The sequence below is a fragment of the Kryptolebias marmoratus genome, linkage group LG13, assembly GCF_001649575.2.
Source record: "Kryptolebias marmoratus isolate JLee-2015 linkage group LG13, ASM164957v2, whole genome shotgun sequence".
Lineage (NCBI taxonomy): Eukaryota > Metazoa > Chordata > Actinopteri > Cyprinodontiformes > Rivulidae > Kryptolebias > Kryptolebias marmoratus.
The window spans coordinates 8519193-8546999 of record NC_051442.1 but is presented as its reverse complement, the minus strand read 5'-3'; the positions used below and the strand labels follow the sequence as shown (position 1 = coordinate 8546999).

Here is a 27807-nt window from a genome sequence, read left to right as displayed (position 1 = left end):
TTCGGCGGGTCCTCTGATTCGATCCCAGCGATGAGGACGGAGCAGTCGGTTTGGTAGGTGGTGGCGGTGAGGACGGAGGTGTCGGTGCTGTCGGTAGCGGACTGTGAGATGTAGGTGTACTCGCGCACCAGGCAGGCCTGCTCATTGTAGTTGGCTTTGAAGCCTTCTTTCATCAGGCCTTTAGGGTACTGAAACCAATCCTTCAGAAACAGAAGGAAAACAAAATCATTTCAGTCTGATGGGCCACCTCATTAAGTTTTATCTCCTCAGCTCTGTTCCTGAATGCGATGAGTTTGGTGTCATTCTCAGCTACCACCACATTAAACCTGAGGTCAGTCTCTGTGAAACTGACTGAATTATAACTATATTTGTGTTTGCCGAGGTTGGTTAGCTGCGGTGGCCATCTTTAAACAGGCCAACTCCATTAGTTGTTCAATTCTAAATGTTTGTCTAGATTACTCTGAGAATTTCATTAAAAATCATCCAGAGGTTCATGAGATGTTTCGCTTCAGACAGAAAGACACGCTCACACAGACACAGGCATAGGAGGGATGGAGCTGTTCAGTGATTCTCTTACACTAATTTATCTGCATACATACAAACTGTAACGAACAGTTTGAGGCTTACCTGGGCTCTTATCAAAGTCCCAGACCACCGGCTCACTCCAGTCACTCCAGAATGTTGAGTTTCCACATCTGTAAGCTATTTTGCTTCGTACCTGCAGCTCATATCTGGAGCTGCTGGAGGGATATTTGATGGAGTAACTCTGGCTATTAGGAGCAACATCAGAGGACTGTAAAATAAAATGAGTTGATAAAATGAGATAAAAGACTTAAAAGATTAAAAATAGGTATTGCATTATGAAAAAGAAGAAACCAGTTGCCTACCTCCCAGTTGTTGTTATTTGTTCTGTATTGAACTTCATACTGCACACAGGCAGGACTCAAAGTGTTTAGATGGGTCTGGTTCCAGTAAAACCAAAGGTTGAAGTCAGATCCATTTTTTACAATCAGGTTGGTTGGTGGGTTTAACTTGACACTTCATATTTACCCAAATATAAACACATGGGTGTGTTTTGCATGTAAGAACTATGCAGTGGATTTAAAATCTGGGACATCCAGAACACAAATAGACATTTAAATACAACACAGCCTCACTACAGACCAGAGACAGTCTGCCTGTGCTTTCAGTGTAAGAATTACATTTAAATAGAATTACAAGAGTTTCCGCTTAATATTTACAAGTATTTATTGGCGGTTGGCAAACAACTTAATGGAGCATTAACGCCACCAGCTGGTGAGGAGTGTGAAGTCTGAAGCTTCCAATCTGAAACGCTTATCTATGTGCGCTACAAACAGTGATTGACAGCTCTGGTGGGCGTGGCCAGGCAGGGTACCCAATTAGATTTTAAGGGTGGCCAGTGAGCCCCCCCCCCAGCCACCCCTGTGGCCACGCCCCTGCCTGTTGTAGCTTACCTGTGACATCAGCTGTTTACTTTGGGTTGCTCTGGTTTGTTTGATTTATTAAATTATTCATTTAATTATAAAGTTTTTTTCAAGTTTTCATACAAGAAACTTCCCAAAGGGGTGGAAAAAAGTCCAACGTTAAGAGATACGTTTCTTTCTTTTCCTCCCCCATAGTCTGTACTCATTTAAAGATTCACACAGCTGAATTAAGCAGAATGAACTTTAGAGATATTTATCATGTCAGTAATTGGAATGTTATTTATGGTTTGTTGAACTAATGTAAGTTTGTAACTGGCTGTGTTAAAGATTAAGGAAGAGTTCTGGATTCATTCTGTTATGTACCTTATGTTGCTTAAGTGGACATTAAAGATACATTTGCTATTCTTTTTTATTTCATCAGTTCTGGTTCCAAGCGATTTTTTATGTATTGTTATTATTGTCATGGGGAACTGGAGTCATATTATAAACTTTATTCTATACTAACATTGAGCAATCGAACGTCATCGAGCTTCACTTAAGGTCTCCACCTAGAGTTCAAATCCCTCATTATGTATGATTTACACAAGTTCAAAACCAGTTTCAACAGACTTTAGACAAATAAACACGTCAGAGTGTGACCTCTAGTGGCTTGGCAAACACAACTGTTTGTTACAGGTGGATGAAGTGGACGTGTGTCTGGATTCTGAGGACTGCACCACTTCCAGCATTTCCCTGCCAACCCAGAACTTCACAAGCAGCTGTAGACTGAAGTACTTTGAAGATGCTGGAACAAACAACATTTTAAAAATGCATGCAAAACATACAGCACGACAAGCTCCCATCTAGCTTTAATATGCACATATGTGACTTTGATTTTCAAGTTGCTTAATATTTGTTTTCTGTAGCATTAGTTATGAGTATTTTACGTTATAATGTTGAAAATATATAATTATAATGTTCAATGAAAAAAGTATCAAGAATTACAATATGTACACAACATAAATTTCTTTATATCTGTATTTACACAATGAAATTCTTGTGAAAATGAATACTAGCTGAAATTAGATTTATGTGTATTGACTTACTTACTTGGTAGAAATACTACTACAATGTTCTGGGTCTGGTTCTGTTTTTGTTTTTTCTTATTCGTCTTTGTTCATTTCTAGAGAAGCTGAGAAATGCAGTTTTAAGTTCACAGCTAAGAAAAATGTGGTCTTGAGTCATTTCTGTGTTTCATGGTAAAAGCGAAATTGATGACTGAATGACATTTTAAACGAGAAATGGGCTTTTACATTTGTTGTGCAATCAAAGAAGTTGTAATATAACATCTACTTACCAGGAAGAAAATTCGTGTCAGTGAAATCATTATCCAATTGCATAGATATTTATCGGTCATTTCCAGGAAAATGAAATATACTGAAAAAAAATTGAGTTTCTCTTATACAGATGAGTGCCAAAACTACAAACAACACCGCTAAAAAAAAGTTCTGGGTCATTTTCCACCTCTCACACAGTGACTGCTGGAGATAAGAACCAGCTTCCTGCGACCCGGAGAAGAGAAGCGGGTAAAGAAGATGGATGGATGGATGAATAACAACATCAATAAGTATCTCATCTGTCAAACATCAAACAGACATGGAGTTCTGGTTACTGAAATATAACATCAGCTACAGCTGCTGTCGGTGCTAATCCCACCTACATTAACTGCAAGTACAGTTAAATAAATTAGTAAATATAAAGCATGTCTTTATTTATTTTATTGAAAGATTAAAGATATTACCATGTCACAAAAGTCACAAACGTTCCGAGTTTTTACTTTGCAACACAAGGTTATTTGTTAAGAATGGGATTCTAGATATACATGTAAAAAAACATTCAGTTTGGGAAGTAATATCATCAGAAAAACAAGAATAAAATAAAAATAGACAAAAAAGGAAACTTTTTACAGAACGTATCATTAACCTGATGAACAAAATGGAAAAATATAAAAAAATAAAAACACACACCACTGACCAACACAAGCAAATACAGCATTATACATATAAGTGCATATATTTTTATATTTGTGTAATATTCTTGTGAGTTCTGTTTAATGGTTTTGTACAATGTTGTTATGACATATTGGGTGTTATATTATATTTTATTGGAATTCAGACACACTGAATATCTGTCCTATCCTGACTTACTGGTGGTTTTAATTATAAATGTTGACTTGTGTGATGGAAACAAAACTAAACATTTTCCTGAACTGGTCATGAAGTCGCTTTTATTTTGTAGAACCAAAACTCCTAACGGCTGCACAATGAGCTGCCATTTTTATTCAGCTGGACAATTTTCCTGCCAATTTTAATATCCTGGCAGCCAATCAGAATATCCGTCTGTACATGAAAACTCATTTTAACAAACCCAAACTTGAATTTAGACAGAAATCTGCTGCTCATCTTCAGATGAGACCGGGAAGGAGTAAAAATTCGGCGGGTCCTCTGATTCGATCCCAGCGATGAGGACGGAGCAGTCGGTTTGGTAGGTGGTGGCGGTGAGGACGGAGGTGTCGGTGCTGTCGGTAGCGGACTGTGAGATGTAGGTGTACTCGCGCACCAGGCAGGCCTGCTCATTGTAGTTGGCTTTGAAGCCTTCTTTCATCAGGCCTTTAGGGTACTGAAACCAATCCTTCAGAAACAGAAGGAAAACAAAATCATTTCAGTCTGTTGGTCCACCTCAACAGATTGCACCATATTGGTTTGCCTGATCTATGATCTTCTCCATTAAACTGCAATTATCTTTGTGAAATCTTAAATGAGATCAACTTCACAAGTCCAATTCCCTGCAGGCCCAGCTGTATTTAATGTTAATAACAGATAAAAGGATGTTAGCATGGAAACAAGGAAAGCAGAGGTTGGAAACACGCAAACAAAACATGGGTTAATACCAGTATAAATGTGAAAGTTTGTGTGGAGGTTTTGGATGGTACAAACCTTGACATCGGGAGACTTCAGCGATGGTTTGGGAACCACGGGGACGAGGATGATTCTGAGCCTGAACGAGAGGTAGAAGCATTTTTACTTTAAACATCATGAAGAGTTTTATCTCTTCAGCTCTGTGGCTGAGGGCGATGAGTTTGGTGTCATTCTCAGCTACTACCACATGAAATTGACAGAGTTATAGCCATATTTGTGTTTGCCTAGGTTGGTTAGCTGTGGTGGCCATCTTTAATCAGGTTACTTCCATTAGTTAATCAGTTCTAAATGTCTATCATGATTACTTTTTGAGAGTTTCATTAAAATTGATCCAGTGGTTCATGAGACGTTTCGCTTCAGACAGAAAGACACAGGCACCAAAAGCATGATGGGAAACCCACCTTTCATAATGCAGTAACATCAAGACCAGCAGGATGAGGGTGATGGCCCCCACTGCATAAAGCACCGGAGTCCACACAGACATCGACTCATTTATTATATTTGTATCTGAGAGGGAAAAAGGAGGGATGGAGCTGTTCAGTGATTCTCTTACACTGATTTATCTGCATAAATACAAACTGTAACAAACAGTCTGAGGCTTACGTGTGCTGTTGTTGGAGCCCCAGACCACCGGCTCACTCCAGTCACTCCAGATTTCTGACTTTCCACAGCTGTCAGTAATTCGGCTTCGTACCTGCAGCTCATATCTGGAGGTGCTGGAGGGGAAGTTGATGCAGTAACTCTGCCTCTCAGCAGCAACTTTAGACTCCTGGAAAACAAAATGAGTTAACAAAAAAACAAGAAGATGGAATTAACCCTACCATTACAAGGGATTCTGTACCCTTTTTGAGGGCTTCAGAAGGGTTAAAAGAATAAAAATAAAGATTCAAATATGAAAAAGAAGAAACCAGTTGCCTACCTCCCACTTGTTGTTGTTTTGTCTGTAACGTACTTTATACTCCACACATCGCGTAGTGGACTGGTTCCAGTAAAACCAAAGGTTGAAATCATTTTCATTTTTTACAGTCAGGTTGGTTGGTGGGTTTAACTGGACTGGAGACAGCACGAACAGAAAGGACAGAAAATGTGATGAAGTCTTTACATCTGAGAGATTCACCCTCTGCAAAATGTACGTTTTAACCCCAGTCCTCTTACTGAACCGTCACCAATCAACCTAATGTGCTCCTGCAACTGTTTCTTAGTTTTGAGATGTGTCAGAGTTAGTTTACACAACGTCACAACTTTTTTTGGAATTGGGGTTGTAGTGATGGTCCACTACTATGAATAGTGACGCTAAAGGTGATAATAAATGTGCGTACCTTTATCTTTAACATTGTGAGCCATCGGATATGTCTTGTCGCCGTGTCGCAGAACAGTGTGAAAAGTGTAGAATCTATCTCCTTTCTCGCAGGGCTGGTTACATCCAACGGCAGTGTTGTTTTCGAACACGTACTCATCACAGGTACTTTCTTTTTTATTTCCAAACCTGTGGAACAAGCATAGTTTTTTTTACTCATACAAATTAAGTTTTACTTGTACAACTTGAGGTCAGTCGCTGGAAAATCACATAATCCACAATGTGAAGGAAAAACAAAGCAAAAACAACAAAATATCATCTATAATCTTTGCCACAATTAAGTTTTGGAGAAATTTCACAATAAAGTCATTTAAAACAATGACCTTGATCGTTTAATCTGAGACAACAAGTGAATTTTCATCACTACTTATCTATAACGTGAGTAAAACATGTTATTATTGTCAGGTACAAACCAGCTGGAAAAGGTGTAATTGACCTCCGGGACGGACTGACTGTTCCAGGAGCAATGAACATATTCTAGATTCATCACCCGACACGTCACATCTGTCAGAAACACACGAGAGAGAGAAGAATTTCATGATAAATATCAAAGCATGACCCGAATTAACGACACCTGTACACCTGTGTAATATCCTTTCAAATCAAATGAACCACAAACAGACTAAATGCTTAATGACTGCGTTGATTTGAAGCAAACATGAAGAGTATTTTCTGTTATGAGCAGCTAAACTAATGTCTTATTTTACAAGCTTCAAGCCAAAAGAATATTTTTGGCTTTGACAGAGATAAAGCAAAGAGTACATGAAAACAACAGAAGACAAAGATCAACTTCTAGCGTTCTTAAAAACGAGTAAAAGCCTCACATTCTACTTGTATCTTAATTGTATCCAGAGAATTGATGGACGTCTTTGTCAAATCAGAAAAAGAATATTGTAAAATCCTGCTCAACCCTTGAGCGCTCAGAGTCAGAGTATGTATCGGGACAGACTTTCAGCTACCGCCACACCAAATATTTGCTCAGAAGCTGTAAAACTGATTGGGTTTTTAGGCATTTTTTGGTGTCGTTTGCTGAGGCGGCCATGTTGAATTGGGTTGACTCCAAAAGTTAAACCAACTGATTCTCCGACGATCACTTTCTGAGAGTTTCGTTCAAATCCGTCCGCTGGTTCACGAGGTGCTTCGCTAACATGGCAGACAAACGCCACTCTCCTACCCCACCCCCACCGACACCACCACATGCACACACACTTGTCATTACGTAGAATATTAATGTTTAGTTTACGTGGAAGTAAAGTAATTACTGTTAGACAATACAGTTCTGATTCATTTGACATTTAGGTGGCATTTTATGGTTATGTACAAAGCTCTGCTACACAGAGGAAGAGAACACACACACACACACACACATACACAGAAGAAATGACGTCAAGGGGGAACTTTGTTCCACATAATGTGTTTTAAAAGGAAGTAAGGCTTTTTCTATATTGAAGTTACATTAATCTAATAACACAGGTATAAGTCGACAATATTTATTTAAGCTTTCTGTCCTACCGTGATAAAGCTGCTTTTATTTTCTGATGTTTGGATAAAGATTAGGTAGAATTAAACATCACAAACTTTATCCGTGATGTGACATAACAAATAAAACTTCTAAGTCATAATAGCCTGTTTTGAAAGACTACGATTCGATCCGTCTCAAATCTCACAACGGTTCAGACACATCCTAATTGACTAATGAAGGGATTATCAATAATAATATGGTTTTTTTAATAGTCTTTAAACATGCTTACCAGGAGGATTTTGGGCCATTATCGGTCCAAAGAGGCAGAGAAACAGAAGCAGTCGAGCCGACATTGTGACGAATGGAAAGTGTGTTTTCAGCGTTCAGCGAGAGTCTGAGTCTCATTTCCGCGTTTGAACATTTTCACCAGTGTAGGTTGTTACTTCCTGCCTCGGATAAACCGATAAGCTGTAGCTCAAGTTGACAACTAACGTCTGAAACAAAGAAGTCAAAGAACAACCTAGAAAACACTTTTACACTTTTTTGAGTGATGCCACTTTTAAGATCTCACACGGCCTTAGTCAGGATTTTGGGTGGTTTTTTTTTTGTAAAGGTTAAAACTAATTCTGATGGACATGGTCTGCTGAAAAGGCAATAGACTCTTTTAGTTTATGTATAGTTCAGTATCAAAATGTTAATATATCAAACACAACGCAGAAATTAATGACTGCCTAGAACATTTACTCATTACTACATTACAATCCTGCAGCTACACATTTTTCGACATGGCATTCTTATTTTTTCTGTCCAAACATTTGCAATTTTGAGCACTTTAAATATTAGAAACCTCATACTTTACACCTCTGAAATCAATCATACATTAAGCTCCAGCACTAAACTAATCAGGAATATATTCCTACACTACTTTAAAGATCTGTTAACACCTAGTTTTTCCAAACAGATCTAGTTTTGCAAAACCTTTGTTTGCAACACAAAGGTAGCGCATATGATTACACATTATAACACTTCTAGTCTTATCCGGCATGTCATGTGTCAAGCAGGAGAAAGAAGACAGCCCGGCTTTTCATTAGCTCCTCGCGTGAGTCTGCATGCTTGAGTCCTACTCACAACAGTTCTGACAAAATCAGCTTTTTCAGATTTCTTTGGCTGTTTTATTCTCCAGCTCTGATCAGATAAGATGTAAATCCAAGAAAACCCATATTTTAATCAGCACGTGAACAAACGATTGCCCGTGTGTGTGTGTTTGAGTTTCTGCCAATTAGCAAAATATCTCATGAGCCACTGGATGAATTTCACTGAAACTTTCTGATTGTAGTTATTATGTGTACATCTACAACCGATTAACCTTTGGAGTCCACCTGATTCAAGATGGCCACCACAGCCAACTGAACAGAGTCAATTTTACACATATTGACCTAAAACTTGATGTGGAAGTAGCTGAGAGTCGTCCGCAACACGTACTCTGACTGCGGCGCTGACAAAATCGCACAATATTGCACTTAATGATCAAAAGGGCTCAGAGGATGACGAGTAAGATGAAAGAATAAACATTTACCAAGCAGTATATTTTCATTTTTCCAGAAGAAAGTTTCTGCAGTTTTTTTTTTCCATTCAAAAACTCAAAATCACTTTTGTCCAAACAAATTCACATTTAATTCCACATAGATGCATATTTAGATAAATACTAGTTGCATCAGTTTTATAGACAGTGTCTCTAAGGTTTATCTTCTCCAACTGCATTATTACTATTTATTTTTTTTAAGCATGATACAAGCGACATATATTACCTAATATTTTTGTGTACGCTGCTCCACACTGAGTTTTGTGGCTTTGGTTTCCTGTCAACTGTTTCAAAAACAGAGGCTCAACATATACACTTGTGGGTTTTCTTATGTTCTTTGGGTTTTTTTCTACATGTCCTACAACACAGACAAAATGGTTATTTTTCTTTACTGAGAAACACAGGGGAATATTTGTGTTAAACTTTAATGAAATGAACCGACTCAGCATTGTTTTTGTTGAATAATTAGCAAATAAAATGAGCTGAAAGTGATATTTTACTTCAAAGTCTTATCTGGAATCAAAATACGTTCACCAGCAAAATAAAGAGCAAAGGAAATTCAGCTATTACTTAATAAGCCATCCGTCGCTGTCCATTCTGAGATAACGGTTAAACATCACATCCCTCATGCCGCTGTTTGCTATCAGCCGATCTTTGTTCATTTCTAGCTAATCTGACAAGTGTATTTTAGAGTGCACACATATTGGGGGAACAAGTGGCGCAATGACTTAGTCTCATACTTCACAGTGAAAATGCAGAGGTACATTTTAAACGTTTCTACAGTCTTACAAAGTCATTGAAATATGCAAATGATCTTCAAATAAACAAGCTAGCTGAAATCAAGACAAATAAAATATCTATTCTTGTGTCATCGGTTATAGATGTACTGCATGCAAATACTGGTGTGCTTTTCAAAGGTAGCAAGAGAAATGAGCGTTTTCTGCAAAAATACAGCGCTGAATGGGTCTGATGATATTTATCGAAGTTGTTAAAGTTAAAACAAGTAGAACAGCAGCTAAAATGATCAAAACAGAGACTAAAAGCTAAAATTAGTAAAAGCATAACTAAACCACAGACAGATCGAGTCTCTGTCGCTTCTTGTTTTGTTTAGTGAAGTCTTCCTGTGAATGCTGCTTTGAAGCCAAGAAAATTAAGTTTTAATTTCTCTGTAATCTTTGGTTTTGACTTGAAAATGACAACAGAGAGCAACAAACGGGACCGATCAAACTCTTTCTGACAAACATGCAGTCGAGAAACAATATCAGATATCTGACTTGAGTTATTGTGCATAACAGCGAGTCCGTTTTAATATATAATCTCTTTTTCTATATTTTCTTCTTGTTTCAAAGTTAAATGCTAGTAGTTGTAGGTTCGGATTTTTGTTGAGGGCTTTTTACTTGTTTTAATACAGAAAAATACATAAGAAGGCACAAGAAATGAATGCTAATGATGTATTTTAAATTTTTATCTATTTTTCTTTGTTCATTTGTTCATTATAGTATGTTTGTTCTAAATTCTATATAATATGTACCTGTGGAAAATGTATTTGATATTTCTATTTGAATGATCTGACATATTATATCTAAAACCAGGGTTAATTTATGTATGTTTTCAATAAATATTGAAAGGACCAAGTTTTTAATTTTGGCCTCTTTGTGTAACTGAGTTTCACAGCTTTAGGTGCTCGGGTCTTCTCTCTCTCTCTCTCTCTCTCGAAGGATGCCTCTGAACAAATCCTGGTCTCACTGGAGGGAATTAAACCTTTTGTTAGATTTGGAAATCCCTCCTCTTTAAGCTGAAGGAGGTAAACAGAAACTTATCTTACAGCTGTTGCCAAGTAAAAATATGTTGCTGTTAGATGCTCAGAAGGCAGCAGGTGGATTATATTAGGCTGCGGGTTTTAGCACCTCTTGCAAAGGTTAAACCACAGAGGCTCGACAGCTGCAGCCCTCGGGGGACTTTTAGACCAACGCTCTCATTAATTGATCTGCTGTTCATAGATTCTTCCAGAGCTTCTCAGTTTCTCTCCTAAGTGTTTCTGACTGAGCTGTGAGCTTCACATTCTTCTACTTTTTACATGTAATGGGCAGTTTCTTTGTTTCCATAACTGGGTCTGTTAGGTTCAAATGAATTAAATAGGAAAAGTAAAATCAGATCATTCGTTGTTGGCATTCATCAATCGTTGTATCTGTGCCCTGTGAGGACATGGAGAGGTTCTCGAAGCGCAGATTCTCTTGCACCCGTAGCATGTGAAGGCTGATGCTTCCTGCTGGTTTTGTCCGTTTTTATGCTGGCTGGCTTTCCTTCTAGCTCTTCTTTTAGTGTTTGCCTCCTGCATTGCAGACCCTTTCTTGCCTCCTCTTTCCAGACCTGTCTGTCGCTGGCCGGTGCTTCCCAAGACTCTGTGTCAGCACCACACGCCTTCATGTCTCTCTTGCAGACATCCTTGAAGCGTCGTTGCGGCTGACCTCTACTTCTTGCTCCAGTGGTGAGTTTGCTGCACAGCAAGTCCTTTGGCGTACGTCCGTCTTCCGTTCTGTAGACGTGGCCTGGCCAGCGCAGACGGCGTGGCCAGAGCAGACGGTGTGGTCAGTGCAGACGGTGCCTAGGATTCCTGCGCAAACAACGAAGATGGAGCACCTTGAGCCTCTGAGACATCCACGACTCCATATACCATATAGTAAGGTGCTGATGTCACAAGCCTTGCAGACTGCCATTTTTGTGGCTGTTGTGAGATGCTTGTTTTCCCAGACTGTTTTTGTAAGCTTGGAGAGGGTAGCTGATGCTTTCCCTATCTGCTTGCTGATTTCAGCTTCAAGGGAGAGGATATCGGAGGAGATGGATCCCAGATACTGGAACTGATGGGGGACTTCCAGTTCCTCACCACTGATTGTGATGCTGGGTGCAACAGGAGTGTCTTGGCACATTATCGGTGTCTTCGTTCGGCTAATGGTAAGGCCAAAGAGCTCACAAGCATCTGAGAATCTGGTTATGAGTCTCTGAAGCCCTTCTTGTCATCTGCAAAAAAAAGCATGTCATGGATGATTAATTTCTTGACCTTGGTTTTGGCATCAAGCCTGGCCAAGTTGAAGAGCCGCCCATCGGTTCTGGAGTGGAGATATGCTCCATCAGAGGAGGTGCCGATAATAAACGATACTAAAGTCTAAACAATAATAAAGTCTCTGCTACTAAAATCTTCCTTGAAGTTTAGATATTAATATTATATGGTTGCAAATCAAAATCAAAACATTCATCTTTCGCCCAGTATTTCATAAATCAAAGCAGTATTTGTCCTGTCATTTTTTTTTGCTTTAGTATTTCTTTTTGTGCCAACATCTGCTTTATTCAAATAATATTCACTTTTATCACACTTTGTTAGCATCTTTGTGTTCATTCAACAGTAACAGTAAACAAAACAAAACACAACCAAAAACATAAGTACTTTTTGAAAAACAGAGAACAGCCACAACAAACTGTTTTATACATTTTGTTCTGTGTTATCTGTTGGTAAATGTTGTGTTTCTTTTAAAAACCTACATATTGTTTTGCATGTCTGGGCAAATCTAACTTTTAATTTTTTTTGTGAATTTTGACATCTGTACAAGGAGAATTCAATATGTAAGCAATAATCCTTTTAGATGAGCTAAAAAGACATTTCAGACAACTGCAATAATGAATAGCAGCAGCTTAACTACAAACGTCTGAAAAGATATTTATATCGACTGAGACCTTGATGGAAAAAATGTAAATTAAGACTAAAAACAACTACAAAGGCACCTCAAGTGCAAGTTTGACCTATAAGAGGGTTATTCTAGTTGTTAAGAATTTATTTGCAAAAATCTGGAGTGGAAGATGTGACGACTGATGTAATTTGACCTCAGAAGAATGGCATGTTAGATATCTAAATTATCTTGATTGTGAACAGGAAGGAAGCCCTTCTGGCCTGATACGTGAAATATTATTTTTGACTAACACATATCCAGTCTACTCATGAAATCTTAAAACGTATATAGCATTTTTTTAGATATCATAAACTTAGATCTTCCTAATGCAGTTTCAGTTGTAGAGGTCAGTGAGTGCACAGGTTTTAGTGGAAATGTTGCTTAAAAGATGATGTAATTTTGACTACAAGTAACTGCCACCAAAAATCCTCTTCAGAAAGATGTGGTTTGACAGTTACAATGCTTGCTGTTATCCACCCCTCTCTGTAGCACCATTAGGGGTCGCTGTTGGTTGCCTTCACCCCTGGTCGTGAAAGCGTCTTTTATTTTGAAAGACCGGAAGTCTCCGTGTTTTGGTAGCGGCCGCGGAAGGAGCCGCCGTTTACCTACGAGGAGGCGATTCCCCACCGGTTTGAACGGCAAATGTAACGTCGTCACACAGAAGGGCCGCCATGGAATCCACGCTGAGGCGCTTTCTTGCCGTCAGGCCGACAAAGGGGCTCCTTCTGCTGCCCTTCCTGCTGTCGGTGCTGCTCGTCGGCAGCCTGGGTGACAACGGCGGGCTGGATAAGGTTACCGAGAGGATGGCTGAGGAGAGCCACCGACAGGACAGCGCTTATCTGCTCATCTTCATCATGCTTTTAACGCTCACCATCCTCACCATATGGCTCTTCAAGCACCGCCGGTTCCGGTTCCTACACGAGACGGGGCTCGCTATGATCTACGGTGAGAGCCCAGAGGGGGGAAGCTAATGACGTTAGCCGAACGGAGCAGCATCGGCTAGCCTCTTAAGCCAGGTTAAACACTTTCTCGTCGCGTGCCAGGGCACGTGGGTTACAGACAGGTGTACGGACAGGTGTAAATTGTTTACCTGCCGGCGGTTACATATACATGCATATAAACTGTAATAACTAGACTATTAGATTGTAGGTGTTCAAAAGCAGGATACCAGGTGTGTGCCTGTTCTTTTATAGGCATTAATTGCTCCAGTTTGTAGTTATTCATTAACAGAAAGTGCAAGAAGTCCACCTTTTTTATTGTTTTGGTTAGTAAGTTAATATGTGACGTTAAACTGGTGCTGTTTCATATATTAGCAGGTTAAAATGTGGAGTGTTTTTATTATTATTATTAATCCAACAAAAAACAGGGTTAGCCAGAACTATATCGAATGCTGCCTTATCGAAAGAGTTTACCCCAATAGTTTTCCATGTATATTATTGGTAAGCAATGCTGAAATGCAGGTATGCACTCAATGTAAACAAAGCACTTTCATCTGCATGCTTCATTCAACAAATCTGAGTGTAAATACATGTTAACACACCACAATTCTTGGATGTTGCCATCCCAAACAGCACTTATGCATATGTCTCCATGTGTTTGTTTGTTTGTTGTCACTAGGTAAACACAAACAGAGTTAGCTGTAGTTCACATATTTATAATTTAAGGACATGTTCACCTGTGATATGAGGAAAAGAATAATGCACATTTTGTTTCTTACTTTAACTAAGCCATCAAAATAAGGTGTGAGAGAATCAGAGCACATAAAATATGTTGACTTTTGTCATCACAAAAGTCACAAAAGCAAACGCAACCGCAGCTGTTTTTCCTGTTGATGTTATAGTTTGTTCAAATGTGGGTAAATATGATAATAAACTTACTGTCGTCATTTGATTACTCTATCAGCTGCGTGCTAAGCTTGTTTTGTTCTCTGCTCCTGAAGGCCTGTTGGTGGGTGTGATCCTGCGGTTTGGCATCCACGTGCCCCAAAGCATGAGCGACGTGATCCTTAGCTGCGCCACCAACTCCAGCCCCGCCACCTTGCTGGTCAACGTCAGCGGGCAGTTCTACGAGTACACGCTAAGGGGGGAAGTCAGCCGGAGCAAAGGCCAAGTGCAGGATGACGAGATGCTGCGAAAGGCAAGGCCACGACGCGTAGACGGAGGGGTTGTTTTTACACGTTCTACCAAGATACAAGGGGATGGACTCCATACACAAAGAGAAAACAAAATATGAATATTCTCATGTATAAAAACTTAGGAAGGGCCAAAGTTTAAAGTGTTCTGCGTACGCACAAATAAGTATGAAACTTACGACTTTGCTGCCGTTTTTCAGGTGACCTTCGACCCAGAAGTGTTTTTCAACATTTTGTTGCCTCCCATAATCTTCCACGCAGGTTACAGCTTGAAGAGGGTAAGATGTTGGAAAGGATTTTTGAAGCTGTTGGTTTAATTTACAATAATCAGTGTATAAGTTTTGTAAAACAGGATCATTTGACGGTGAACGGTCCAGTCGTTTTTCCCCGTAAACCTCTGACTTGACACGTCTTCCTTTTTCCTCAGAGGCACTTTTTCAGAAACATTGGCTCCATCTTGGCGTATGCTTTCATGGGAACGGTTATCTCCTGCTTTGTTATCGGGTGGGTCCACTGATCACGTTTGACTTTTAACACAAAAGCTGGAACTTGTTATTTTTCTTACTGTCTTAGATTTGGTGACATATAATGCTAGACTGACGCAAATGTCCTTCTGCTTCCCTCTGCCATCGTAGGCTCATCATGTACGGCTTTGTTTCCTTCATGAAAGTTGTGGGGCAGCTCGGGGGGGACTTTTACTTCACTGACTGCCTCTTTTTTGGGGCCATCGTCTCAGCAACAGACCCAGGTAGGAAGTGCCCCGAGAGCCTGAATCGCCCTCGAACTGTACAATATTAAAGGAAAACAAGATGAGATCTGTAAAATACAGAAGCAGCACAGAATTATGTGTGTGTATCTGAGGGTTGTTATGTAGTCTGACTTTCTTTCACTGAGAGGTGTTGTTGTTTCTCCGGTTCTCTCAGTGACCGTGCTGGCGATCTTCAACGAGCTGAAAGTAGACGTCGACCTGTACGCGCTGCTATTCGGGGAGAGTGTTCTCAATGATGCCGTGGCCATCGTCCTCTCCTCGTAAGTATGAAGTACTCTCCACTCCAACCTCGTGAAAGAATCGATTAAAAAAAAAAAATTGTTACAGCACATCGCTTTTGAAGAATTTGTACCAAACACAACTGTTTCTTCCAGCGTATGACAGCCGTTATTTTGTAGAAAAATGTGAATTTTTATCATTTCAAGAAGCTCGAGCAGCTTGTTTGTCATTTTTCTGTGCGTGTTTTGACTTTTCGTCTTCCTAACTCTTATATTCTTCAGCCAAAAGACTTAATGAAATACGACTTGTAATTTTTCAAGCATAAAAAAGTAGCAGAGCTTCTGCGTGTCTTTTTAAAGTTAGAATGAACACAGCACAAGGACTACGAATGTTGTACTTCTCAGTGGCTCGTATGCGGCCTTCTAATGAGCCGTCTGTGAGAAAGTCAGCCTTCTTGTGTTGAACACTGCACGTGGACGTGAACCACACTAACATCAGTCCCTGTCATTTCATTGCTTTCCGTTCTCCACCCATCTGTGTCGTTCACCGCCTGCCTGAACGTACGTATGTAGAGTCCTCCTCCGCTTTGAGAAGCACAGTAAGCAGGGGGCTGCAGCTGCTCCCTCGGCCTCGTCGGAGGAGGCCGAGGAGCGGCCGACAGCAAACCAGACGTTTCCTCCTCGGTGGGTGGGTGGGTGGGTTTGGCTGGACAGCGTGGACCTGCTTGTCTTAAAGTCTCTAGAACCCAACTGTTAATGTGATGCAGATCTTCAACTTAGAATGTAGCCCTAAATCACCTTTTAGGATAATAATTGCTTTTTTACTGCCTTCCCTTTGCAACCACATCCCTTTCTTCTTCTTTTGTTGTTTGGTGTTTTATAGACTGCACACATGACCAGCCTAAAACTCAGCCTGACCAAGTGTGGTTAAGACTTTAGCATGCAAATCCCTGTCCCCCTTTTTTTTATTCACTATATTTCAAAATCCCACTCTGTTTCAGTTGCTTCAGGTATGATTTGATGCCTGATCTTCCTGCTTCTAACTTGATTCGAGCACGTGTTTGACATTCGACCACTTTCTCTTCCTGGATTCTTAGTAAAAGTCTGCCTCTGTTTTCCTCGTAAACGTTATGTGCCCTGCTTGGCCTTCAGCTCCATCGTGGCGTATCAGCCTGCAGGGGACAACAGCCACAGCTTCGAGGCCATGGCCGTGGTGAAATCCTTCGGCGTCTTTCTGGGTGTCTTCAGCGGCTCCTTCGCTCTGGGAGTGGTTACCGGAGTCCTGACCGCATTCATATCCTTTTCCATGACGATTAAATGACATTTAACCATTGTGTCTTTACTTATATAAACCCAAACATTTGTTTATATGTTGTGATGTGGACAGAAAGCGGCTCCTTCCTGGTTTGTTCCTTAGCTTTAGGTTGTCCTCACGTGACCAAGTTCACCAAGCTGAGGGACTTCCCTTTGCTGGAGACGGCGCTCTTCTTCCTGATGTCCTGGAGCACTTTTCTGCTGGCCGAGGCCTGTGGGTTCACAGGTAACAGCAGAGAGCCGAACGTTGTGTTTTGCTGTTAACACTCGAGCCATTCGATTTGTTTTCCTTGGAAATACTCGCTAGGTTTTCCTCGAAGCACCCACATAGTTTTAGCTGAAGTTTTACACGGCTGCAGAAGACTGAGATAAACTGGTTTATCACAGAGTGAAGGCTCTGCTGCAAACTCTTTGTTCTGCATGCTTATAAAACCATACCGAAAACTAGCAATTCATGCTTTATCTTTATATAAATCCAAAGAACAACCGTGTAGCAGCAAGGCCGATGGAAATGTGATACTGGATTTAAAAAGCAAATAATTGCAGTTTTTTATGACACCTGTTTTTGCAGGTGTGGTAGCGGTGCTGTTCTGTGGGATCACTCAGGCTCATTACACCTACAACAATCTGTCTCCTGAGTCTCAAGACAGGACCAAACAGGTGAGGTACCGTCACATCTGCTTTGTTTCAGATCTCACTGTTTCTACCTTTTTTTAAAGCAACTTTACGTGTTTTCTCCAGACCAACGCTGCATATGAGCATTATGTGACGAGTTGTCTTAATGTTCTGAGAGTCTACTTTGCAGCGTGAAAAAATTGACCTGATACAGCAGAAAAAGACCACGAAACTTAAGCGCCCTGAAAGCAAATACTCAGAAGAGGATGTGGTTTGCAATTTTTGTCACACTCCAGAGGATTCTTAGAAATGGACAAGATTATGTCGTTTATATTTGGAGAACTGATGAACCCAAGGGTTAGGTTTTAAACAAACAAACCACGTCCTTGGTGCTGTTGGTTTTCTGAAGCACAACCACAAAAAAAGTACAGATAGACTAAAAAACCAAACAAAACAAAAAAAACAAAGTTCGAGTGATCACAGCGGTAACTTATCATGTCGTGATAAAGCGAGATGTTGTGCGGGAGGTTTATCGCAGCACCGTTTCTGACGTTAGAAGCAGAATCTGAAGTGCATAAACAAATGTGGCCGGACATTTTCCACAAGAAAAGATTATATTCAAAGAGTTCGGCTTTTAAGCGCAGTGATTTTGCACAAGTAGAGCGAGAGAAACGGACTCTTCAACAGGGCTGCTGTTTGTTGGATAAACTGAGGGCAGCTTTATGGACAGATGTGGAGTTACCTGCCAACAGGAAGAACTAAGAGCTGATCACAAAAATGAAGGAGATGAGTCCAAAGAACGTAAGAACGTGAAACTTATCTGATAGTTCTTGGTTAGCTATAGTTGTGGAACACTAGAATCTGGCAAATGTGACCGAAGAGCACAACAATTCAATCCCTCCAGTGGAAAATTATTTTCACGTTGGAGAACTGCCTTTTTCTGACAGCTGGTTCTGTCAGATTGAGCACATTGGGTTCCCAGTGGAACAACGCTGACATTTCTCAGAGACCCCCTCCGCTGACAGATTTCTCGTCTCTTGTCCAACAGTTGTTTGAGCTGCTGAACTTCCTGGCAGAGAACTTCATCTTCTCCTACATGGGTCTGACTCTCTTCTCCTTCCAGTCACACGTCTTCAACCCGCTGTTCATCATCGGCGCCTTTGTATCCTTTTGTGCAAACAAATCCAGGCCTTTCTGCTGATTTAGTGAAGTGCTTTGTGGTATAGATCTTTGATCTAAATAAGCCCTCGCAGCCCCACGAGGCTCCTTAACCCTTTAGTAATAGTTTAATGTTGCACTTGCATTTAATACTGATGCTTAGACATCAGTATTCATCCAGCATTCTCGTGTCTTTGAACAAATACTGCTACTGACAATAATTACTTCAGTTTATGTACGTATACAGTGCTTTTCATGTGACCCCAAGGAGGCTTTACATGAAGATTTAGAATAAAAACAAGCAACAATAGAAGTACAGAAAGGAAAAATTAACTAGGTTTGATTGTGTGCTTTGGTAAAACAAGAAACATTTTAGGATTTATTTGAATATCTGCAAGGACTGAATGTCAGCAGGGAGGGCTGCATCTCTGAAAGCTTTTAGTGAAGTGATTTGTGGGTGAGAAGAAGAGTTTTGTAATTAATTTGGTGTGGGGGGGAGAACCCTTGCAGCAGAGTTTCTGAAGCCTCTCGAGCTTCACTAAACGAGACTCCGCCGCAGTGAGGTTAGACAAGCAGGAATGAAAGTTTCAGATAGTGTCAGGGAGCAATGGAAGGAGTTTTACTGTTAAAACTGAGCTCCTGATAATGATCGACTTTTTATGAACCGCCTAGCTGAAGCCGACGACGGCGCAAACAAACAGAACTCAGATACCCAGATTAGTCAGCCCTGACGTGGAGTTTCCAAACCACCGTCTCTCCGCCGGTACGGTCTTATCGCTTCAGTAGGTTGTGTCCTTGACCTGGTTGCGTCGTGTAGGTGGCGGTGTTTCTTGGCAGGGCTGCAAACATCTACCCCTTATCCTTCCTCCTCAACCTGGGCCGCAGAAACAAGATCGGACCCAACTTTCAGCACGTCATGATGTTTGCAGGTACGTGGGAAAAGTGAGGAGCCCTCAGTTTTTCTGTCTTGGATCTGAATTGAACATACAATTATTAATTTGTTCTTTTTAATGTACTTAATGAAGTGTTGAGTAGATCCCAACATGGAGTAAAAGAAAATTGCAGACTAACAACACCGTAAAAAGCAGATTTGCTGTAAATAACACCTCCATCCAGCATTTACAGTTGAAACAGAAGCCTCCAACATGTTTATAACACAGATTTTTTTTTTCCTAGAAACCCCCAGCCTACTGTTAACCGCCTTTACTCAGATCTAACCGTTGTCTAAATGTGGTTTAAACAACTTGCAAACTTATCAGATTTCCACAGTTGCATATTGTGTTCTGTCAGAACTGAGAGCAAGAAAAGCAGATTTCAGACTCTGGGCATAAATGTAGCACCAAACCACCACCGTTTGTCCTCGGTGTGAATGCAAACCAAGGAGAAACTGTGACTCTGTTAGCAGATTTCTGTCCCCACAACATGAGTAATAGTTAACATACACAGACTGGTTGTCGCGCCGTGTCACCTCCTGTTGTCCTCCAGGTCTGCGAGGAGCGATGACCTTTGCCCTGTCTATCCGGGACACGGCTACCTACGCCCGTCAGATGATGTTTTCAACCACCCTCCTGATCGTTTTCTTCACCGTGTGGATCTGTGGAGGCGGCACCACGCCCATGCTGTCTTTCATGAGCATACCGTAAGGCCTGGCATCTGTTTGGATGTAGTTTTATCTTTTTCTTTGTTTAGATTTCATTGCCCCAGGGTAACTTTTTCTCCCCCCTCCCCAGAGTGGGTGTGGACTCTGATCAAGAAAACTCTGTAAGTGATTAGTACAACTGAAGTCCCCATTTTATTTGATCATATTTAACCAAACTAAAATAATAAAAACCACCGGGTAACTAAACTGCAGTTTTGCTGTCTCGCAGAGTTCTGCTGTGTTGGATGGGTCCCAGCGGAGAAGCACCAAACAAGAGAGCGCCTGGCCCTTCAGAATCTGGTACAACTTCGACCACAAGTATCCTTTCAACTTAGTCTGAACAGAACAGGTGCTGAATCCAGTTTGAAACACCAGAGGGAGCTCCTTACACACTTCCATCCATTTTCTTTACCCGCTTCTGCATTCCGGGTCGCTGGGACCGGGTGCCTGTCTCCAGCAGTCACTGTGAGAGAGGCGGGGGGACATCCTGGACAGGTTGCAAGTCCATCACAGGGACACATGGAGACAAACAACCATTCACGCTCTCACTTACACCTGGGGACAATTTTAGAGTTACCAATTAACCCAACATGCATGTTTTTGTTCTGTGGGAGGAAACCGGAGTACCCGGAGTAAACCCACATGACCACAGGGAAAACATGTAAACTCCACCCAGAAAGGCCTCAGGCCGGGAAGCGATCCTGCGACCTTCTTGCTCTAACCACTGCTCCACTGTGCCACCCTGCTTACTGGATTTTTACTCACGGAGTTATTTTATCCCTTTTTTATATTTTATTAATCTCACTAAAAGAGCTTCTCAGTCAGATATAAACTGTCTTTTGGCCCTGTGATGGGCCTGCGTCGTGTCCACAGTGTCCCCCGCCTCTCGCACAGTGATGCCCCGCAACCTCGAATGGAAAAGCAGGTAAAGAAAACGGATGGATGGACATCTGATTAAACTGGATATTTAACTGAAAGACAGTTTGTTGGAATTGTTGAGTCCTTGACAGAAACTCTTTGACCAGCTACCTGAAGCCACTCCTGACCCACAGCGGTCCTCCTCTCACTGCCACGCTGCCGACGTGTTGTGGCCCACTGGCACGATGTCTCACCAGTCCACAGGCATATGAGGTTTGGACATAAAGCATCAGTTATTGACACCGACAAGTCTGAAATGTATGCATACAGATATTGATAGGTGTCTGGTGTTAAAGCAAGTTTTATTTGACTGTCAGTTAAAGAAATCCTTAAAATATTTTAGGTTGTCTTGTTTATTTTTATTGGTGTCCTACTTTGACAGGACTTATATTTATATCAAAGACCATGTTCACACCTGGCACTAACATCCATCCTGGGTGATCAGACAGCACTGTCCTGCCTGATTAAAGATAATTAAACAGGTATCCTTAGGATTATTCTGAAGATATGGCTTTTGTCTGAAGGTTTTAATTAACTCTTAATCGGGACTGTATTAATCAGTGAATTACCACACAGCATGGTGACTTTCTCTGTAGTTTAAAGTCTGTTCTGATTGATTTTAGAGCTGATTGGACCCGCTGTGGTCACCGTAAGCTGTCACGTGCTGTTTCAATCAGAGCTACAGTCTGAGCAGCGTTACGTCACGTAACAGTCAGTTAAAATCTTCTGTCTTCACTCTGACAGAGCTTTGTGAATTCACTAATCACTGTACTCAATTTTATTTGTTTTAAAAAGCACGTTAGGTAATCAGGCTCATTAGGAGTTGTGGTTAAATAATCCACCTAAATGTGACTCGAACGGCTCTAAACTGTGTTAAAGGTGAAATATTGATGTCTAATTGTTTTTGTGACGTGGCTGTGTGTGTGTGTCTGCATACAGAGCAGGTACTTCACATCAGAGAACAAAAACTCTTTGGGCTATGATGTCACTGCTAGGTGTGAACACTCTCAGTCAGAGCGGATGTTAGTGCCAAGTCTGAACAGGGCCTAAGTGTGGTGATGGGGGTCAGGTTGTGTATCCTGGTGGAGTTTTTCTTTAAGTTGCAGCCTCTTTGCGGTTCTTCTCCTGACCTCTTCTTCATATCTGAGTTTGTAATTTTCTTTTCTGCCCTCGCCGCTCACCAGAACGAAGGGCAGCTGCAGGACGACGACACGGACTTCATCCTGAACGACGCCAACGTCAGCTCCATGTACGCCGACGTCACCGTCAGCACAGACTCGTCCGGCGCTCGCACCGTCAACCCCAAACGCTCCGCCACCGCCGGGGGAGGCTCGTTCAACGACGGCCTGGACCACGAGCTCGCTGTGGCGGAGCGCGACGTGGCAATCCGCGGCACTCGCCTGGTCCTGCCTATGGACGACCCCGTGGACCCGCCCACGACCGTCACCCTTCCCCCGCCGCCCTCTCCGCCCCGCTCTGAACCTCACAGGCACAGACTGTAGGAAAGGTCGCAGCATCGGGATGTGGTTTGTCATGTCTGCTTCCAAATTAAGAAACGATCAAAGAATCCTTTTTTTTTTCTTCCCGCCACAAGAGAATCTTTAAGTTTTCAATCCACTGACAAACTGCTTTTCTGGTGTGAGTACTGTAAAAGTTTGGTGTTGACTCTAGTTGTTTCGGCTTTTACAAACTTAAGCCATGATGGAATTAATTCATCGTAGATGAACGTTTCTCTAGTTTATTGTTCCACAACTCTAAGTGAAGGTACTCTAAGATCTAAAGCTTTTTATTTCAAGTGAAAAAGCTCAGTCAGCTACTACGACCGCAGCTAGAATGCGCGGCTGTCGTTTGAGCTTTTTTGGTTCGTATGACCGTGGCTCCATGCCAGCATTCTCTCAGAATGTATGCAGCTGTCTCGTCGGTTCCTTCAGCGTTCTTCTCGTTCTCGAAGATCGCCCTGTGGCGTTTCTCATGAGTCTGGCCTGTTGACCTTACGCTGCGTTCGGGGAATTAATCTCACTGAAGGTTCGAGTCGACGTGACCGTGGACGTTTGTGTCTTTCAAACCCCAGATGTGTTCACGAGCAAACAAAACGAAAATCCTAAAGAGTCTCCGCACTGAGTCAAATATAAACACTGTCTGTCTCTGATTTATCATCAGTTTTTACTTTAAAAAAAACAAATTTATTTATATAACAATCAATAAAATTTATTTATTATTTATTTATTGTGTTGTACTGTCACTGCCAGGTAGGGAATGCTCATTTTTACAATCCTTTTAGCTAAAAAACAAACAAAAACACTACTTTTCTTAACAGTACGATTTGCAGTGAAGACTTCAGGAGGGAGATTAATATTTATTCCAGGAGTTGGTCTCCTTTCTATACTGTAGCACATGTTTTTACTTTACATTTGGCGACTAGATCTTCCCTGCGTGTGTTTTTCTTATGTGTGCATATTTGTGTGTGGGGCTTGTGTGGCCAAATCTGTTGTTGATTCTCCAACAGATTTGGCCCAAAATGAAAGGAACCGAATCATATTGTCATTAGGGCTAATGTTTCTGGGTTTCCTGCTAACACGGGGGGTTTAAAATTCGTTCCTGGGAAAATGAAAAGTGAAACAAAACAAAAAACAAAAAGCGCGCGCCGTGTCTTTGTGAGGTTGTGTTATCAAAGGTGAGGCGGGGCCGGGTGAACTGTTTCGAACTAAAGTGCCTATTCAGGAACTCAACGACGTCATGCAGATTTGTACATATTTTGATTTGCTCAAATCGCAGTAAGGTACGGTGATTCCTTTGTGTTTTTATTTGTTGTTGTTGTTTTTGATGCTGATTACTCCTGTATAATTTGGCCACAACATGCTTGTAGTGTTGGCGTTCAAAGTGTAGAAAAATGTACGAATTAAGCCCTTTTTTTTTTTTTTTTACACTGACGGCATTGTGCACTTTTTTTAAACCAAGCTCGTCCAGTTCTGACCTCTCTAGGCTTCATGTTTCATCGAATCATCTCCTTTAACCCATCGTTGCTTTAACGTCGTAAGTTTTTATTTTAACGACTAAATTAAAAGTTGGTTCCTCCAAACGTCACGCCAAGTTGAACAGTTTGATCAAAGGGTATTCTCAGCCAGGTTTGAGTTTCTGCAGATTCTTCGGTCCTGGTTTTAATCTACTTGAACCATAATTCCAGACTTTTATTGGTATTCGTGGGGAAACGACTCCTGAAAACTCACACTGTTCCGTGTTTCTGCTGTTTGTGCGACGTACGCCTTCGACTGGCTCCTACGTGACTGTTTCGAAAATCCTGGTGGAATAAACCGACCCAGATGGGTTCTGAGGAGCGTAAACCTGAAGTTATTAACTATGTGTTGTCACTTTGACATCTTACAAGTGTACTACTGAAAATAAAAACACTATTTGAACTCCACGAGGCCTGTTCTTTCAGATACTGTGTTCGGATGTTCTGTCTGAAGATAAATCTGGTTTCAGTCTGAACCAGGACATTGGACTCTGTCTCATTCTGGCATCTTAAAAGTGACACAGCTCGTCCAGTTCAGACTAAATAAACTAAGTTTAATTAATTTACACAAACATTTAAGTATCTAACAGCAAATAAACAAAAGTAGCTCCAGAAACTAGGGTTACTCGTTTTATTCAGTAAAATATCATGTATGAAATAATATCAATTGTAGTCATAAACAGTTTAGTTTTTAAGTGTTTATGTTTAAAAAAAAGTATTTAAGTAGAAAACAAACATTTTTAGATGACATTATCAGTTAGATTAATAATATAATTATTTTATATATATATATATATATATATATATATATATATATATATATATATATATATATATATATATTTAGATATATTTAACATTTGGAAACGTTTTCAAATCTTTTTAAACAAGCATCGCGTTTTCTTTTATTTTGAAAGTCAGCAGCTCGTCTTATTTTGAAGGCGGAGCCGGCAGTTCGGGGTCCTGCGCCGCCGCCTTTAAAGCGCGTGTTTTGGCGTCGGTGAAGCGGAGTCCGGCTGCAGACCTCGCTCCAGTCCCGGTAAGACATTTTATTTTTATTTTATTTATTTATTGTTTTAAATAAAGAGTCCGCCGGAGCTCCAAACGCAGGACCGCCCGGTTTGCGCAGACTCGCTTCTCCGGACCGGAGCGTTTATCGGCTTTGAAACGATGTCAGCAGAAACTGAGGCTGCGGGTTCGAGCCCCGGTGGGGCCAGGAAAGGCTGCCAGCTGTCAAAGCGTTTGTGGTGACTCTTAAACAAGGAAGCAGCCGAATAAACAAAAACAAACAAAACTAGTTTAATAAAGGTAAAAAAAAGAAGTTATTTTATTTAAGCAGCCAGCTCAGAGTAAATATAAACTGGTGACTTTCTGCACATTTATTTCTACAGCAGGAGTTTGACGTCATCAGAGGAAACCAAAGTTGTATGGGGCGTTGGCTGTCTGTCTGTCTGTCTGTCTCAGTAAGTGTGTGTGTGTGTGTGTGTGTTACATGCAGACTTGTAAAGGACTGGGTTGCTCCTGAAATCTGGAACCAGTTAAGGAGCCCTTTTTTTTCATCCAGTGATGGAACCACTGAGGCTAAAAATGTTTCTCAGAGGTCAATAAAAATTCCTGCACAGCTATTTTTCATTGCCTTCCCCTTTTAATTTGTGTGTGCATGTATCTAAATGAAAGTGACCCCACGCTTTAAATCACCCGCGGGAAAGCATGTATTTGCTTTGGTATGTCTGTTAGCAAAATATCTCAGAAAGCAGAGGATGGATTGGAGTGAAACTCTGGTGAGGTAATCATTGGATGTGCCTCTACAGCTGATTAATGTTTGGAGTCAACCCGATTCAAGATGGCCGCCACAGCTAGGTGAACTTAGCAAACGTATAAATATCTCCAACTCAGTCAACTTTATAGATACTGAGCTAAAATCTGGTGTGGTAGTAGCTGAGAGTCATCCCCAGCACATACTTTATGCATTAACAGATCACACAAGATCTTTGTTCGAAACTTTGGCATTGACTGCTGGACTCAACTGTCTGTTAGCAAAATATTTCACGAACCAGCGGGTGGTCTTTTATGAAACTCTCAGGAAGTAATAGTTGAATATGCATCTACAGCTGATTGACTCCGGGAGTCAACCCGATTCAAGATGGCCGCCACAGCTTATCAACCTTGACACGTGCACAAACGGCTCCAAGTCAGTCAGCTTTACAGATACTGAGATAAAACCTGGCGTGGTAGTAGCTGAGAGTCATCTGTGCGCTATCAGGTAACGCAAGATCTTCGCATAAAACTTTGGCACGCAAGGCGGCGGGTGATATGTACGCCTTCAACAAATGCTAGTTTTCAAGATGCGTTTCTGCAAAGTTTATCCTACAAAGAGGTTCCAGTTAACATTCAGTAATAGCCTGAATGCAACCTGATGCTCTGGAAAAAAAAAGATTTACAATAGGTTGAACAAATGAGAAACTAACATGGTGTTCGATAAATTTATATCAAGTATAATAAATGTGAAATCTACTTCAGTGAACAGAAACAGGGAGTCAGAAGCCGGAGCTCGGTCCAATAAAACGCTACAAGCTCCTAAAACTTTACGCATGTGGGCTGACTTGGTGTGACTGCGGCTCCCTCTGAGTCTCAAATGTAAAAAACGTACCGATGATGTTTCCGTCTGCAGCCACCTGACTGACTGACGGAGACGCCTGTCAGTTTGTTGGTTCCTGTCCTGGTTTAAACCTGTCGTGATACGCCTGAGTGTGCTGACAACACGGTTTGTTGTGAAATCTGCTTTGGGCTTTCTCTGTGTGTGTGTGTGTGTGTGTGTGTGAGAGAGAGTCAGCCAACCCTGAATCCATTCTGTAGCTCTGTTCGTATATTGCAAAAAATGTAATATAAAAAGGTTTTATGTCTGGAAACAGGAGCTCTGATCAACGTTGAGGCTTTGGGGGGAGCAGAGTGGCGAGGAGGCTGAGGAAAAACAAACTACATCATGAAAAACTGGATTATGACTTCAGCCTCTTTTTCCAAGTTTGTTCAAAGGAAAGGACTTTAGGGGGGGATTTAGCATCTTTACTGTTCCTACTATTATTATTACTATTAAAACTATGTGACCTGTGCAGGCCAAATGCTTTCAATACTGAGTTATTATTTTCAAACTGAAAAGCTTCAGAATGACACGTAGGTTGTTGAAATTTGGTGGCAACAAAAGCGAGTTTTGTTTACGAGTGTCGGTTTGGTCCAGAGTGATGTCATCAAGATTTCAGCCCTATATTTAAAGAGGGGAACCCCCAAAACCTCGCAACGAGGCCAAACATTATACCGAGGGACGTCCCGGTGCTACGGCAGCCTGCGGAGAAAAATGTTGGGAAAACTTCGGAAGATTATCTGCTATTGCAGTTAGCGGGATCAGTAGATGGTGTCTTTAGGGAGAAGCTGGAATGATCCCTGTGGGTTTGTGTGTGTGTGTGTGTGTGTGTGTGTGTGTGTGTGTGTGTGTGTGTGTGGGGGGGGGGG

The 27807-nt window shown here is 41.2% G+C and overlaps 3 protein-coding genes across 3 annotated transcripts in view; 2 read left to right on the top strand and 1 right to left on the bottom strand.

The window, feature by feature from the left end:
• Positions 1-3180: 3180 nt before the first annotated feature.
• On the bottom strand, positions 3181-7666 carry LOC108238928 (cytokine receptor common subunit gamma). The gene is made up of 8 exons (XM_017421297.3): positions 7511-7666; positions 6173-6263; positions 5722-5888; positions 5322-5455; positions 5006-5171; positions 4804-4909; positions 4421-4481; positions 3181-4115 (listed from the first exon to the last, which is right to left on the bottom strand). Exons 1-8 carry the CDS (start codon positions 7572-7574, stop codon positions 3864-3866), a joined length of 1041 nt encoding a protein of 346 aa, XP_017276786.1. The 5' UTR covers positions 7575-7666; the 3' UTR covers positions 3181-3863.
• A 5420-nt stretch (positions 7667-13086) lies between these two features.
• On the top strand, positions 13087-24708 carry LOC108238992 (sodium/hydrogen exchanger 6-like). The gene is made up of 16 exons (XM_017421409.3): positions 13087-13470; positions 14465-14661; positions 14857-14934; positions 15084-15160; positions 15292-15404; positions 15580-15685; positions 16796-16937; positions 17078-17183; positions 17529-17617; positions 18621-18734; positions 19548-19659; positions 20216-20369; positions 20461-20491; positions 20599-20687; positions 21395-21500; positions 22472-24708. Exons 1-16 carry the CDS (start codon positions 13197-13199, stop codon positions 22787-22789), a joined length of 2106 nt encoding a protein of 701 aa, XP_017276898.1. The 5' UTR covers positions 13087-13196; the 3' UTR covers positions 22790-24708.
• A 526-nt stretch (positions 24709-25234) lies between these two features.
• LOC108239009 (four and a half LIM domains protein 1) overlaps positions 25235-27807 on the top strand; it is a 13208-nt gene continuing 10635 nt past the window's right edge. The window contains exon 1 of the mRNA XM_017421442.3: positions 25235-25339. The gene's annotated coding sequence lies outside the window, so the exon portion shown is untranslated. The remainder of the gene's footprint in view (positions 25340-27807) is intronic.

Excerpts from the sequence above, each read along its gene's own strand:
- LOC108238928 (XM_017421297.3), bottom strand. The coding sequence starts at position 7,574 with ATGTCGGCTCGACTGCTTCTGTTTCTCTGCCTCTTTGGACCGATAATG. Across the intron at positions 5,172-5,321 it reads AAAACAACAACAAGTGGGAG|GAGTCTAAAGTTGCTGCTGA; the intron begins GTAGGCAACTGG and ends TTTGTTTTCCAG. Across the intron at positions 4,116-4,420 it reads TGAAGTCTCCCGATGTCAAG|GATTGGTTTCAGTACCCTAA; the intron begins GTTTGTACCATC and ends CTGTTTCTGAAG.
- LOC108238992 (XM_017421409.3), top strand. The coding sequence starts at position 13,197 with ATGGAATCCACGCTGAGGCGCTTTCTTGCCGTCAGGCCGACAAAGGGG. Across the intron at positions 20,492-20,598 it reads ACTCTGATCAAGAAAACTCT|AGTTCTGCTGTGTTGGATGG; the intron begins GTAAGTGATTAG and ends GCTGTCTCGCAG. Across the intron at positions 21,501-22,471 it reads CCAGTCCACAGGCATATGAG|AACGAAGGGCAGCTGCAGGA; the intron begins GTTTGGACATAA and ends GCCGCTCACCAG.